This window comes from Larimichthys crocea, chromosome XIII (assembly GCF_000972845.2).
Source record: "Larimichthys crocea isolate SSNF chromosome XIII, L_crocea_2.0, whole genome shotgun sequence".
NCBI classification, from domain to species: Eukaryota; Metazoa; Chordata; class Actinopteri; family Sciaenidae; genus Larimichthys; species Larimichthys crocea.
Genome location: NC_040023.1, coordinates 34,684,855 through 34,700,314, shown reverse-complemented (window position 1 = coordinate 34,700,314; position 15,460 = coordinate 34,684,855). Strand labels below are relative to the sequence as shown.

The 15,460-nt window shown below is 37.1% G+C and overlaps 2 protein-coding genes and 1 long non-coding RNA gene across 3 annotated transcripts; all 3 read right to left on the bottom strand.

Moving 5' to 3' along the window:
- Positions 1-4,654: 4,654 nt before the first annotated feature.
- On the bottom strand, positions 4,655-5,069 carry LOC113747258 (uncharacterized). Its single transcript, XR_003463502.1, has 3 exons — positions 5,002-5,069; positions 4,808-4,896; positions 4,655-4,703 (listed from the first exon to the last, which is right to left on the bottom strand). It is a non-coding gene; the product is annotated as an uncharacterized LOC113747258 (long non-coding RNA).
- Positions 5,070-5,077: 8 nt separating this feature from the next.
- LOC113747446 (L-selectin-like) lies at positions 5,078-6,871 on the bottom strand (the record flags this gene model as incomplete). Its single annotated transcript, XM_027287268.1, has 3 exons — positions 6,823-6,871; positions 5,976-6,380; positions 5,078-5,343 (listed from the first exon to the last, which is right to left on the bottom strand). Coding segments are annotated over exons 1-3 (720 nt in total), but the record flags the coding sequence as incomplete, so codon positions are not given.
- Positions 6,872-11,698: 4,827 nt separating this feature from the next.
- LOC113747504 (C-type lectin domain family 17, member A-like) lies at positions 11,699-13,031 on the bottom strand. The gene is made up of 4 exons (XM_027287510.1): positions 12,763-13,031; positions 12,569-12,657; positions 12,391-12,458; positions 11,699-12,291 (listed from the first exon to the last, which is right to left on the bottom strand). The coding sequence occupies exons 1-4, from the start codon at positions 13,010-13,012 to the stop codon at positions 12,213-12,215; spliced, it is 486 nt and encodes a 161-aa protein (XP_027143311.1). The 5' UTR covers positions 13,013-13,031; the 3' UTR covers positions 11,699-12,212.
- Between the last annotated feature and the right edge of the window lie 2,429 nt (positions 13,032-15,460).

Genomic DNA, 15,460 nt, shown 5'->3' with positions numbered 1-15,460 from the left:
AGCTTACCGGGTATCTCTGGACATGTTCCACCCTTTTTCTGGCAGTGGTTGTTCAGTGACAGGAGCATCAGTAGACTATACAGTGCAACTAGACAACATAACAATTGGAGAAAAACCCACAACTATGATCACGAAAGACTCAAATGTTATATTTGAGAATGAATATATATATATATATATATGAACGTAGCACTCAATTTCTTCATCTAACTGTCAACCTGTTTTTTAGACCCACATCCCAATTAGACTATAATGATATGATAAGTCTGTCTTTATACACGACAGCCCTCTTCTTTTAAAAAGTCCATTCTTGGTCGAGAGGCTTCAGCCAACTATAGGCCGATATCTAACCTTCCCTTTCTCTATAAGATCCTTGAGAAATCTGTCGCCAACCAGATATGTGACTTTTTCCAACATACATTGGAGTTTTTTCAGAGTTTAGAGTGCATCATAGCATGGAGACTGGTAAAAGTTACATTAACCTTCCAATTAATTAAGTACAAACCATTTGTTTATTGTCTTGTTAGAGCTTTGTGCTGCATTCAACATGAATAAAAGTCACATCCTACCACAGAGACTTGAACAATAGGCAGTGGAGGAACCACACTAAGTTGGTTTATTAGTATTTTCCAGATCAGTCTGTTGTTGTTAATCAAGGAGTTCCACAAGGTTCTGTGTTTGGACCAATTTCATTCACCATATACATGCTTCCTTTAGGCAACATTATAAGGAATCACTCTATTAACTTTTGTTGTTATGCAGATGATGTCTAACTATTTATTATTATTATTTATTGATTGAATAAGCTAGATGCAAACAAACTAACAAACAAACCTTCAAGCATGCCTTAAATTCTTGTAGTTGGGGTTAGGGTTAAAACACAACAAAACTCTTTTTCTATAGATATAGTTACTCTAGATAGGATTAACCTGACCTCCAGCACCATTGTAAGGATCTGAAGTTATCTTTGATCAGGGTAAGACCTTTAACATCCACACACTTTTTTCCCCCTACATAACATTGTAAGAATCTGGTCCATTTTGTCTCAACAGGGGAAAAAAACTAGTACATGCATTTGTTACTTCAAGGCTGGCTGACTTCTTATTATCAGTAAAGTCCCTGAGAACTCTGCAGTTGATCCAGAATACTCATTATTTTCAGAACGCACATTTAAGAGTCGGCTTGAGACGTTCCTTTTTGATAGAGCTTATAGTTAGGGCTGGCCCAGATGAGTCCTGAACCATCCCTTACTGATGCTGCCCATAATGCACTGAGTTCTTTTCTTACTTTCCTCTCCATCTCTACACATTCATGTCCCATTAATGCATGCTACTAACTTACTTACTAACCTTTCCACTGTCGCCAAGTGCTTTTTCATGGTGGGAATTGTTGAATCCAATACTATAAAAAGTACTGCTCTATATGGAATGTGATGCCTGATTTGCAACTTGCAGCTGTCACCCAGTTTTGCAAACTTCGGTAGTATCTCACTCATTCCCCAGAAATATAAATGCATACTCAAGTATAAAATAAGGTCTTCATTTCTGATCTGAACTCTATGCAATAAACAATACAACACATACTGCTTCGTCAAGAGAGAGAGAGAGTGTGTGTGTGTGTTTGTGTGGTAAAGTGCTCTTGCCAATATTTTCATATGCAAATCCTGATCTTGGTAAAGGTTTCCTTTTATGGCGCTTACTCGGATTGCAGCAGTATACTGATACCATTGTATACCGAGGCATGGAAATTGACAGTTATACTGTGCTGTGTACAACCCTGATTCCCTAAAAGTTGGGAAAATGTAAATAAAAACAGAATGCAATGATTTGCAAGATAAGGCAAGATGTTTAATGTGAAAAGCGTGCTGTGATATGATGAGTCCACATTTCAAATTGCTTCATGGACGTCGTGTCCTCTGGGCTGAATTTACATTTTGCAAAGCGTCCCAACTTTTCTGTGAACTCCACTTGGGTACATTTAAATCTGTACATAGATCTGTGAATGCTTTTCTCGTTCTCTTCCCCCCCCCATGTTCTCATTCATTAAATCTCTCTGCACACCTGCAAGTCACCTCCAGTCAAGCAGACCTGTCCTCATTTCACCACAATAAGTACCCGTTGCTGACATCCAGTTCTTGGTGGGCTGTGCTATACAGGGTGTGTTTAGTGCCCTGGTTCAGCTCAGTAAAGAATTCTTATTAGCCCGTTTATCTTCGTGCTCATTAACTTGTTTTCTTGCCTGTCGGGCTGCCAGATTAACACACCAGTTCTCTCTGACTCCAAGACTGTCTGTCTGCCAGCTCTCCATTCTAGGTCACCAAGCCAGCCACCAGATATCCGTCTCCAAATTTCATATCTTCCCTCAGGCAGCCACTTTTCTTTCTCGCCATCTTTAAAAATAAAAGACTTGTTTTCCACTTACCTGCCTGTCAAGACTCTGCTTTTGGGTTCTTTCTTTGATATGTGACAAAGTTTTTTTCTCCTGGACAAGTTTTAAATTACAACCGAGGCTGGCCTGTTCGTCACTTGATTTTGGCTACACTTCTGCCGTGAAGAGATCTGCAAATTTCTTTTGTGATTTGCCTATCTGTGCGTGTCTCTCAGTCCAGCCTTGATACCATCGATTGGTACTAGCACTTAGTGAGCAAGTGCGTCATCGATTGTTTTTTCCAACTTATTTCAGACAAAACCAGGAAAATGGGAATATGAGGCCACTCCATTTGAATTTACTGCTTTATATACTATATGTTTTAGGGGTTTTACACTGTTGTTTGGACAAAACAAGTAATTTGAAGATGTTTGTGGAGCCCAGAAACTGATATAATGTAGTCAAAGGGTTATCAGACAAGTCAAATCATAATTATGCAAATTCAAGTTACATAATTTTACCATCAATATCGTTAAAAACATCTAAGATCTATATATATCTTGATATATGTCTGAAATTAATTTAACAAATCTGGTGATAGGACTAAAATCAAGTCAGTCAGCAAGAAACTTTATTCAAGTATCAAGTACAAGGCATTTTTTTGCAAGTGAGTAACATCAAGCGACTACAATTTACAACTCATTGTACAGCCCTGTTTTCTAAAATGATAAATTAACCTTAATATAATATAGTATTTTTGTCAGACTTTTTACAGGGCTTCCCAGCTCAGTACAAACTTGACTGAAGCATCAAGCATTGAAGAGATACAGGCTAGCTAATTTCCAAGAAGAGCCTTGTAGATAAACGAATAAACATCTTTTTCTACAGGATGCAAGGATGAGTGCGGAAAGATCCACAGTAATAAACCGAAAGAGCAGAATTATGAATAGCATCCAAAAGGCAGTGGAGAGAAATGTCTTTAAATCACATCACCACAGCCTCACAATCCTTTTACGATATAACATAAAGTTGGTTCTATTTCCTAAAAAAACAAAAAACTGTCTTAAACCGATGAGAAGATCTACATGATGTTTGAATATTGTTTTATCACACATGAATTTTGCTACTAATCTGTCTTGCTGTCTAGAGAACAACATACATTCCCTATGTATTCAATACACGTTTCTAAGGGGAGTTTAGAGGATGTTAAAGACATGTAAAGGTACAATATTGTATCATCAGCATATATATTCACATGGCAGCATGCAACAGTATTATTCATAGAATTTAAAAAAAAGAACCAGACCTAAAATTGAACCTTGTGGAACACCCTTAGTCAATATACAAGTTTACTGACTGCTGGGAATCAGAGGCCATGCACAAGTGCTTACTTACAAACTAAAATATTAGAAAATATGTAAAAACAAGGAATGGTCAGCAGTGTCAAAGGCCCATAGACATGGTATCACAATGTTTCTTTGATAACATATAGATATTTCTTGCAAAATGCAAAATGTCAGGATCACTCTGATCAAAAACTTTTTAAAAAAGCATCAAACTTGACATGCAAGGCAGCAGAATTGCTTAAATCAACGAGGACTAAAATCTTACAACTTCAAGTGGAATTTTATATGTCTTGGATAACATAGCAAACAAGTAGAGCGACGTTATGTTGCTCAGCAATGAACACAGAGCCATAAAATCAACAAAGCAAAACACAACGTAGCAAATTTGCAGGGTTGCAACAACCTTAAAGAAAATGTAAATTGCCGAACAATTTCTTGAAATCCAAAATTCAGTCTTCTCCTCACATTCAAGAAACTAGACCTGATATTGTTTACTAATAGTACACTAGTTTACTTAATAATTATATGAATTACTAAAATTATTTAAAAGTCAACTTCAAAAGGCACTATTACCTACATTGTTATCCATATCACATCAGAGTGCAGCACAACTTACAACAACATTAACAACAACTTATCTCATTATTACATTGTGAAAATAATTACATAAACAGATTATCTGGGTAATTTGGTAGCTGGTAGCTCACTTGTTAGAGCATGCGCCTTTATGGTCTCTGTCCCGGTCTCTGTGGTCCTTTGCAGTTTGGCTGCCGCCTTCTCTCCTTTCTTTCCACTCCGTCTTCAGCTAGTCTGTCAAGTAATGGCACAAATGCCCCCCCCCCCCAAAAAAAATCATTTTTAAAACATTAAGTAACAACATTATAAAATTATGAAACATTTCTAAATGTAAGATGCTTCCTACTTTCCAGGCGGGATTCTCAATTTCAGATTGACGTCAGTCCATCCCTGACTTGCCAGCGCTGCACTGAGCTGAAGAGAAAGAAAATACATTTTTGTCTACATTACTGTGCCATTCTAGTTTCTTCTGTCATTTTACGTTCTCAAAATAACGAAACAGAGAAAGAGCATTTTACCTTCTGGAGGATCTGGGTGCTAATAGCTGGATCGGAGATGTCGGCATCAGTCCGAAGTTTCACCCTCACCACTCTCCTCAGTCTTGAAACTGAACAGTGCAATAAACACGTAGTCACAAAACAAAGAAACACGTACAGTACATTTTGATAGATCAAACCCAGAAGATTTTTTCTTGTGTGTTGTTGTTGCTCACCTTGATGGCAGATGAAAGGATACTTCTTTTGACAGTCTTCGTCATCCCATTCATGTTGCTCGTTCTCTATACCACAGAGCTGGTAGCCACCATAGTTATTTGGTCTACCACTCTGCCAGTGCGTGAAGGAGCTTTGGGATTTGTCAGACCAAACCCACGGCACTCTGTACAGACCAATCCAAACTGTCCGAGTATCTGATTTTGCAGCATTGACCTCATTGTTTTGTTCGACGTTCTCGATCATGGCCATGTCCGTGTAGTGTGCTCTGCAGTACTCTAGAGCAGAATCCCATGGTTTTGTATTTCTGATTAACACGTAGGTTCTCTCATTTTCGTTTGAAACTGCAACAGACAGAAAGAAAACCAGTGTAAAAATGAATCATTGTTGTTTTTACATCACAGTTGTCTTCACTGTGCAATGAGGTTACATCTACTCATAGTCACGGCTGGACAATCTGGAATTCATTTGATTCAGGTTGTCTAGAGAGAGGCAGTTTTGGCTCAGGTGTTAACAACTGGAGGGTCTCTTGGGTGACTGACAACAGGAAAACTATCCAACTATATAGCACATTAACATATTTAGAAGCACAAAAATAGGTTTAAAAGTTAAATGGCAGGTAAAACACTTGTGAAATGGGGTCACACCAGATAAAAAATGTTCACAGCCTGGTACAAAAAACAGTTTTGGTCTCTATAGCTAATTTCCCCGTTCATGACAACTGTACTGAGGGTGAATTTATATAAGACTTTATATATATTTTGATTGAGATTTGAGAAATGAAATGATTGAGAAGACATTCAGTGTGAAACTTTTTTGGCCAACCAAGTTCACAGGTAGACCTGAGATAAACCCCCAAAAAGCTTCAGTCCTGAGGCTGCAACATTTTCTGTGAAACTGATAAGTGAAGGAATGCAGTGTGTCTGTCCTTGACAGGTCAGTAAGTTAAATCCATGAACAAGATTTTTTTTCTTACCAGTATAACAAATAAAATAGAAGCCTGTTTCACAATTCCGATCATTCCATTTTCCATCAGTGGTCATTGCCACACAGGTTTCGCTACCTCCCCAATATTGTGGTTCATTTGTCATCCAGTTGCTGTAACCGGTTTTGCTTGTTTCATTAGTTGCTGACCATCTCCAGGAGTTGGATTCATTGCCCATAGCATACCTCCAGGATTGTGGATCATCCCACAGTCCTATCCATGCCCATTGCCTGCTAATGGTAACCTTGAAGCTGTTTATGTCATCCATGTTTTCGAAGGTCGCCAGGTCAGTGTAGTTCTCTCTGCAGACATGCCGAGCATCGGTCCAGTTCATTTTCATATTAATGTAGTAGTACTTCCGTGGGGGGAACTGAGAGCAGGAGTTCAAGTGATATCCTAAAATATGATGATGGAGGGAATGATTAGTATTTAGTGAACCATTTGCATGAATTAACACAATAAAAATAATTTAAGGAAGAAGAAAAAAGTTAATCAGAATGATTCGAAAGACAATGAAATAATCCTTTCCTTTGGACTGAGACCCATCTGCAGAAATCATCTTCTTAATTCCCTTAACTCCTCTAAACATTAAGCATTTAGTAGCAGACTATTATACTAGACTACTATATAATACCATAGTAATATACCATGACTCTATTACTGCAATCTGATTCACCAGTTTAGTAGCTGTGATGATAGTAAATCCTCCTTTTCTATCTTTTTAGCAGCGATAAATCTCGAAATTATTTGAATTATCTGTTTTTTGTAGTGAGTCGTATGACTCAATGAGCTCACAATACAGTTGGCTTGGGTCATGTAAACTTAAAAACATGGGTACCCGTGGCCTTACCAAAGAAGAGGAGAATCAGGGTCTTGTAACAATCCATTTGTGATTTGTGCTGCAAACAAGAAGGAAATAAGTAAATAAGTCACGTATGACCACATTCGTGTTTCCAGTTTTTGGACTGGATATTTTGTAAAGTTGTCAAACTTCATGAATGAAGTGGTATGATAAAGGAAACCATACTTATATTTTTTGGTCAATTTCAGTTGAATTGGTTAAAATCCTGATGACTCAAAGAGGGTCAAAGTCGTGCTGTTAATATAAGATTCACATATCCAGTTGTTGGATACATTTAAAAGTTTGTCTGTATTGAACCGCTTTCAATTTCTTTACGTACCTCAGGTATTTACACAGGAGCCAACCAACCCTTTAACATCCATTTACAACATCTTGTCTATTCTAGAGGGTTGTGGCAAGGTATCGGGGTGCAAGCTCAACCTTTTCCAAAAGTGTTTGATTTCCCATTAATGCTAGTGCCCGGCAACAATTATTTAGTTGTCTCCCATTTAAGGTTGTGTATCAGTTTCGTTACCAAACCTAGGGGTCATTAACGTAGAATTTTTTTCTTATTTACTCAAACAAAACTTTGCAGAACTTCTACAATGTACAGAACAGGATTTCTTCCTATTTCACTGGCCGGACGAATTGATATAATTAAGATGAACACCCTTCCTAAATTTCTCTTTCAAAGCATTCAATTTTTTAAATTAATAATGCCTTTCTTTTTTTAAATTAGATGTGCATGTAAAGTTTGTACAGTTTTTGTACAATTGTACAGTGCTTACTGTTAGTTAACTAAAATATTTAGAAATAGACTCAAAAACAAAGTTATCCTAGTTTCTGGTTAGATGTCTGTACACCTTTTGACCGGCAAATGATCAATAATCAATCAATTTTAGGTTTAAAAGGATTTATAGGAGTTATATTTTTTGATTTTTGATTTGATTGAAGTGTTTATTTCGAATATTTTTTGATTTTTGATTTGATTGAAGTGTTTATTTCGAACATGCAAACAAAAATAAAAATAAAGTAAAACATTTAAACATAGAAATACATATTTGAAAAGGACTGAGAAGAATAATAACTTATAAACTCCCAGCCCTTCTCTTTAAATAATGAAGGACAATACCAAGCTTCCTTGCAACCTGTTTAGATATACCTGATACTTATAGATAAATAAAATATATTCCTAACTTTGTATTACAAAAAAAACAACAAAAAACAAAACAAAACACCTCCGTCATCCCTGTACCTCCTAAAAATAGTGTCTTTGTACCTCATTTTAAACCGTTTCATATTTGGACATTGCTTCAACTCCATGGTCAACCTGTTCCATAGTATCACCCCACTAATAACAACTGCAATGGTTTTCTAACTACTCCCTGTAAATATACTCACAAGTTTAAAATCCAGCCATTGAACGCTGTTGTAAAGATCCTAACTCTGCAGTCGATCGTCCAAACATACACACCTTTGCACATGGAAATAATCCTTGACTGTAACCTCCACTCAAATATATATATACATATTTGGACAGTATTTTCATATGCAAAGTGTGCCTTTGGTAAAAGTCATTCTCTCTAGTTTGGTTACATAATGAATATCTTATGCCTTTCAGACCTTTTTATGTGACGTGTCAACACATTCTCCAACCACTGCTCCTATCCTGAGGTTACACGAGGTCACGTGTGGGCCTTGAGGTCCTCAGCAGTATTAGTTGTTTGGCTTTGGTTGAGAACAGTAGGCGCCAGTCAATCTCAACACTGTGGTGGCCAGGGTTGAAGAGGCCTGTTGCTGCCTTCATAGACATATCTGTGTAAACAGACATCTGTGTCTCCAGACTAGAATATGCTGACAATAACACCTCCATGGGTAAAGACATTCTCTTTGACTAATTCTGGGCGTGTAGTATTTGTGGTGTTATCTTGGGGTTTAAAGTCGATCCACCAGGATGAGTTGGGCAGAATGTGAGACCGACTCAGGCACTTCTGACAAACTTTGATAGTGTCTCTAATTCTCCTTGGGCCAAGCATCAATAAATAATACAGCATAAGACATCAGAGGCTCCTGAACACTTTCTTCCCTTCTGACCTCACCATTGACCTTTGACTTCAGCAATTTCTCCACAACAGACAAACCAAACACTGATCTTGATATATTCTTTAGTTTTACTTTCTCAGCCTGAGTTTTTCCCCTACATGCTTGAAAGGAGAAGGTGAGACGTGGGAGTGTGCTTATTTGGTTGCAATCTGCATCTACGTCTTATTCATCATTTAATCACCTGATTTACAAATAATGCCACAGAGCAAAACAATAAGCAGTTTGTCATTTTAAAACTCTGAAACTAGCAGGCTGTCTAAACGCCGGCGTTTCAAAAGCTTGTCAGCAAAATCCCTGTTAGAGCGAGCGACAAATCTCTAATGATGTAGTCCTGTTGTTGAGGTATAAACACAGATAGTTCATTTAAGATGAGACACTACAGGTGGTGTTAGAGGTGATTCAATGATTAAAAATTGTTTTAATTTGTTAAGTCAGTCGTGTTTGCAGAGGTTTTTATTGTCACATCATCTCAGAATACTTCAACAATTAAGTAAAACAATAAATAATACATAATAATACACAAAGCAAAAAGTAACTTGTTACTCTACAGAGAAGGTAATAATGTAAAAAAACGTATTACTTTCAAATGCAAGTAACTTGTGATATATTACACTGGTGGATACCCACAGTTTACATCAATGTGTGACTCAGCAAAACAGGAAGTGAGCAAGCAAATCTTCAAGAGACTATTTACTATTCAAACCAGTAAAATGAAATGTAAATGGCCAAGTAGTGTCACTGCGTTTGCCTTTGATTTACCCCGAAGCTTGTCATTTTAAAAGGTTTTTACAGTGTAATTATAGTTATCGTAAAATATTTTTGTTTCTGATAGCAAGCTGACAGTATTAGACACTTAAAAACTAAAAGTGGGATTATTGAGACAGAGGTTTGTGCTGCAGAAAGCCTTCAGACATACAGCCAACACTGTTAGAGTAGCGAGGTTGTTGTTGTTGTTTTGTGTCACATTCTGAGTGATTCAGACTGTTTGGACTGCAGATATCTGATTGGAACTGCATTTTCAGAAACCTCCCATTTAAGTTTTTTCTGTTGCTCCCTGTTAGCTATTATCCATTAATTTGTTTCCTCAGTACATTATTATTTGTGACATACTTTCACCATCTGATCATAACTTTCATAAAAAGGTACAATATTTGAGATTGGACACTGCAGCTCCCTCCAGGTCTGTGTACTCTCTGTACTCTCTGCAGAAATGCTGAGCGTCGGTCCAGGTCATGTCCATGTCAGTGTAGTAGTACTTTTGTGAGAGCAGGAGTTCAAGCTATATCCTAAGGATTGATCATAGAGAGAATGATTAGTATTTAGTGAACCATTTGCATGAATTAACACAATAAAAAACAATAACAATTTTAGGGAAGAAGAACAACAATGTTGTTGTTTTTTTCCACAAATCTTGCAGCACTAGTGGGTATACAAGGAGAAATATAATGCTTTATATCTCGGGATATCAATGTTCATCCGTCGATCAGTCCTACTGTGACTGAACAATCTCAATTATTAAACAGATCGCCTTGAAATTTCCCCTAAGATGTTCGCGTTCCCCTCAGGATGAATCCTAACGTCTTTCACCACCAGCACGACACTGAAATGACATCCACACTCTCACTAGCAAATGTTGGAAACTAGGATGGTGAACATTTATAGTATTGGTTATTTTAGTACTGAGATTCCCTGTTGCGTTACTTTAAGATATTTAATTTAAATTTGGAGAATAAATAGGTAACTTCCCAACAACAACAAACATAACAGCATTATTATTTGTGACATACTTTCATAAAAGGTACAATATGTAAGATTGGACACCGCAGCTCCCTCCTCAACAATAACATTAAGGGTGGTCAGACCATAGTATGAAGCGCCACTACGTGACATCACTCCATCGTCTCCCGACATTTGCATGTCTGTAGGCCTTTTGTGGGAGTGTGGTTGTACTACAGGCCTAACTTTATCAAAACTGATTTTGTTAAGTTGCTAAAAAGTTTATTTTAAAACTCAGAGCAGATCCTGATTAAACAACTGGATAATTAATCCAGCGCAGTCCTGTGAAGGTGCAATGGTTTTCTAACCATCTTACTACTCCCTTTAAATAAATAAATATTTACAAGTTTAAAATACAGGTTGAGAGCTTAACTGATGATGCCGACAACTGATCGTCCAAACTCTTGACAAAGATAGACATAGCTGGACAGTATTTTCATATGCAAAGCGTGCATTTGGTGAAAATCATTCTTAGGATGGTTCTTAGGTTGGTTAATTTAGCATAATTAAAGAAAAAGTTCCCATTTTTTCTTATTGTTTGTTCTGGTTTAGTAGACACGTAGGTTGAGATTCACGTCTTTCTGAAGGTACAGAGATACACTAACTGTCACGGCTTGAATCCAAACGCACGACTCGGGAGACAAAGTGTGAAATAAACAAAATCTTTTATTATGAAAGTACAACAGAAAATCACTCACTGGGAGGAAAACGCTATGTAATCTAAAGAACAAAAAAACACTCATGAGAGGGAAAACCTACTAACAAAATCAAGGATTAAGATAACAAACGAAAAAAACGCTCTTTTGAGGGAAAAATCTATTAAGTACAAAGTGGTGAGGAGCTGGTTCACAGGTACGAGGGACAAGACAAACTGGAAAACAGACAAAGGGAGACGCTGACAATATATACTCAGGGTAATGGGGAACAGGTGGAAACAATCAGGGCGGGGAAGACAATCAGACAGGTGGGAAACACACCAGGTGAAGGGGCAAGTTATCTGAAACGAGAGGATGGGAAAATTTTAAAATAAAACCGGAAACCACAAGGCAACATTGACACAAAACAACTTAAACATAACCAGCTTTCTTAGTCATGACACTGACATGTGGATACCCTCAGTTTACATCGATATGTGACTCACCAAAACAGGAGGTGAGCAAGCAAATCTTCAAGAGACTATTTACTATTCAAACCAGTAAAATAAAATGTAAATGGATAAGTAGTGTCACTGCATTTGCCTTTGATTTCCCCCGAGTTAATCTGATATTTACATCCGATTTATGATTCAGTCATATGATTTACAAACATGCTGCTCTCTAAAGGAAATTCATTCACACTGTAAATGAAAAAGAAAAGATGCATCTTTCAGAAGCAATGATTCATTCAGACTAAAATCTAACTGCACAGTCGTGAACATTGAGGAGTAACTTCACGACCTAACTACGCACAGTAAGTCTCTTTTTTTGTGAACAATGTCATGTTGAGCCTCATGTCCAAGTACTCGGGCCTTAATTGTTTTTTCCCGGTGGTCCTTTGCCGTTTGGCTGCCTTCCTGTCTCTTTGCTTTGCACTCCAGCTTCAGCTAGCCTGTCGAATAAAGGCACAAATGCACAAAAATACCATTAAATAAAAAAATATTTGAACGCAATAAAATAAAAATAAAAAACAATGTAGGATTCTCCCTACTTCTTGGGTTCAATTCTCCATTTCAGATTGACGTCAGTCCATCCCTGACTTGCCAGCGCTGCACTGAGCTGAAGAGAAAGAAAATAAATGCACTGATTTTTCTCAATATAACCGCACCATCCTCTTTATTTATCAATTTACATCCTCAAAATAACGAAACAGAGAAAGAGCATTTTACCTTCTGGAGGATCTGGGTGCTAATAGCTGGATCGGAGATGTCGGCATCAGTCTGAAGTTTCACCCTCACCACTCTCCTCAGTCTTGAAACTGAACAGTGCAATAAACACGTAGTCACAAAACAAAGAAACACATACAGTACATTTTGGTAGATCAAACCCAGAAGATTTTTTCTTGTGTGTTGTTGTTGTTCACCTTGATGGCAGATGAAAGGACGCTCAATTTCACAGGCATCGTCATTCCATGTATGTTGCTCGTTCTCTGCAACACAGAACTGGTTATTAAGATAGTTATTTGGTTGACGAACATTCCAGTGCATGAAGGAGCTTTGGGATTTGTCAGACCAAACCCACGGCACTCTGTTCAGACCAATCCAAACTGTCCGAGCATCTGATTTTGCAGCATTGACCCCATTGTTTTGTTCGATGTTCTCGATCATGGCCATGTCCGTGTAGTGTGCTCTGCAGTACTCTAGAGCAGAATCCCATGGTTTTGCATCTCTGATTAACACGTAGGTTCTCTTATTTTCGTTTGAAGCTGCAACAGACAGAAAGAAAACCAGTGTAAAAATGAATTATTGTTGTTTTTACATCACAGTTGTTGTGTTGTCTTCATCGGGATGTCTAGAGTGGGGTGGCTTTGGCTCAGGCCTTTGACAGCACAAACCAAGTTCACAGGTAGACCTGAGATAAACCCCCAAAAGCTTCAGTCCTGAGGCTGCAACATTTTCTGTGAAACTGATAAGTGAAGGAATGCAGTGTGTCTGTCCTTGACAGGTCAGTAAATCCATGAACAGATTTTTTTTCTTACCAGTAACAAATAAAATAGTAGTTCTGTTTTCACAATATCTTATCCATCCATTTTCCATCAGTGGACATTGCCACACAGGTTTCGCTACCTCCCCAATATTGTGGTTCATTTGTCTTCCAGTTGCTGTAAACCGGTTTTGCTTGTTTCATTAGTTCCTGACCTCTCCAGGAGTTGGATTTACTGCCCATAGCATACTTCCAGGATCGTGGATCATCCCACAGTCCTATCCATGCCAGTTCATAGCTAAAGGTCGGCTCGAGGCTGTTATGTCATCCATGTTTCGAAGGTCGCCAGGTCAGTGTAGTTCTCTCTGCAGACATGCCGCGCATCGGTCCAGCTAATTTTCATATCATGTAGTAGTACTTCCGTGGGAGGACTGAGCAGCAGAAGTTCAGTGATATCCTAAAATGATGATAGAGGAATGATATGTATTTAGTGTCCTCAAATTGGATTTTAAAGTGTCCCTTGAGTCACTCGAACGTATTTGTAGTATTGTTATTTTTGTATACTCATGCTGAAAGAGAAGAACCAATCACTCATAACAGTAATAGCCTCACTAAGCAGTGGGTGCCGTTGTAAAGTGTCCGCTCTGAAACTGCCGCACATTTTGTCACATTTAGCTAACTTGTTTAAAAAACCGTTTGAATTTTTGAGAGTCACTTTTTTGCACACATTTAGAACAATATTTGTGAACTTAGAGCATATTTTAAAATATTTAAATCCGATGTTAAATGTAAAATCTAAATGCTAAATCTAAATCTAAATGCTAAAATCTAAATGTTAAATCAAATCTAAATCTAAAATGTTAAATCTAAATGTTAAATCTAAATCTAATAAATTCAAATCTAAATCTAAATAAATATAAATGATTAATAATAATGTTAAAAATAAATCAATGTTAGATTTCAGTTTCCACCCGAAACATTTAGCTTCAACATTTAGATTTAGATTTATATTTAACATTTGTGATTTAAATATTTAAAATATCTCTAGACACAAATATGTTCTAATGTGCACAAAAAAGTGACTCTCAAAATTCAAATCATTTTAAATTACAATTGTTTTTAGCTAAATGTGAAAATGTTGCTGTTATTTTCAGAGAGCGAGACGCTTTACAAAACGGCACCCCATATTAAAGTTCTCATCTTTCAGTACATGATTATTGCTGACAAACTTTCTAGCATTACCTAATGACAAAAAACCTTTGTTCTACAACTTCTGTGCAAGAGGGCTCATCAGTCATCACAGTATTGTCTTGAGAGATTTAGTCAAATTTAAGAAATCGACAATTCTCTATATGTATGTAACATTCTATTTTCCGGATTCCCCTTCTAATCTTGTAAATACTTAGCAAACTGTAAACTTAGTACACTCTGCTGGCCTTACCGACGGAGAGGGAAACAGGGTCTTGAAGGAATTCATTTTCGATATTTTGCTGCAAGAAGAAGAAGGAAATGTGTAAATTACGTGTGTGATCAGTTGTTGGATACATTTAAAAGTTTGTCCGATATTCCTGGGAGTCATGGGCTTTATTAGGGTAGATCACACACATTAGTAATGGTTAATGTTTATACTGTACATGTCAAATTGTTTGTTTGTTTTTTATCCCTGTTCATTTTGTACGTTTAATTTTACATCTTACAGTTTTTAAAAAATAAACACATAAATAAATAACATTCAAATCAAAGTTATCCCAGTTTCTGTTTAGATGTTTAGAAACCTTTGGACCTGCAAACATCAATGCATTTATCAAAATTATTTTTTTTAAACAGTGATTTCAAAACTCAACACAGTTATTATTCCAGTGCAGTCCTTGTTTATTGTAAAGGTGCAATGCTTTCTATTCTAATTATTTTTACTACTCCCTGTTAAATAAAAGTATACTCACAAAGTTTTAAAATACAGGTCGAGATCTTCAGTCTTTGCAACTGTTCTCCCAATTAAACACCACGCCACAAGTGAGATATCTTTGACTCAAACTCTTCACAGCCATAGATATTTGTCTGCGGTATTTACATATGCAAGCGTCCTTCTGGTACAATTCTTTGCAGGTTTGCATCATTTAAAACTCTCTCCCTTTTTC

Bases quoted from the DNA above. Each gene is read 5' to 3' on its own strand.
- LOC113747504 (XM_027287510.1), bottom strand. From the start codon at position 13,012: ATGGCCATGATCGAGAACATCGAACAAAACAATGGGGTCAATGCTGCA. The intron at 12,459-12,568 runs GTAAAATGCTCT...CTTTCTCTTCAG, and splicing joins GCACCCAGATCCTCCAGAAG to CTCAGTGCAGCGCTGGCAAG. The intron at 12,292-12,390 runs GTAGGGAGAATC...TTTATTCGACAG, and splicing joins TGGAGAATTGAACCCAAGAA to GCTAGCTGAAGCTGGAGTGC.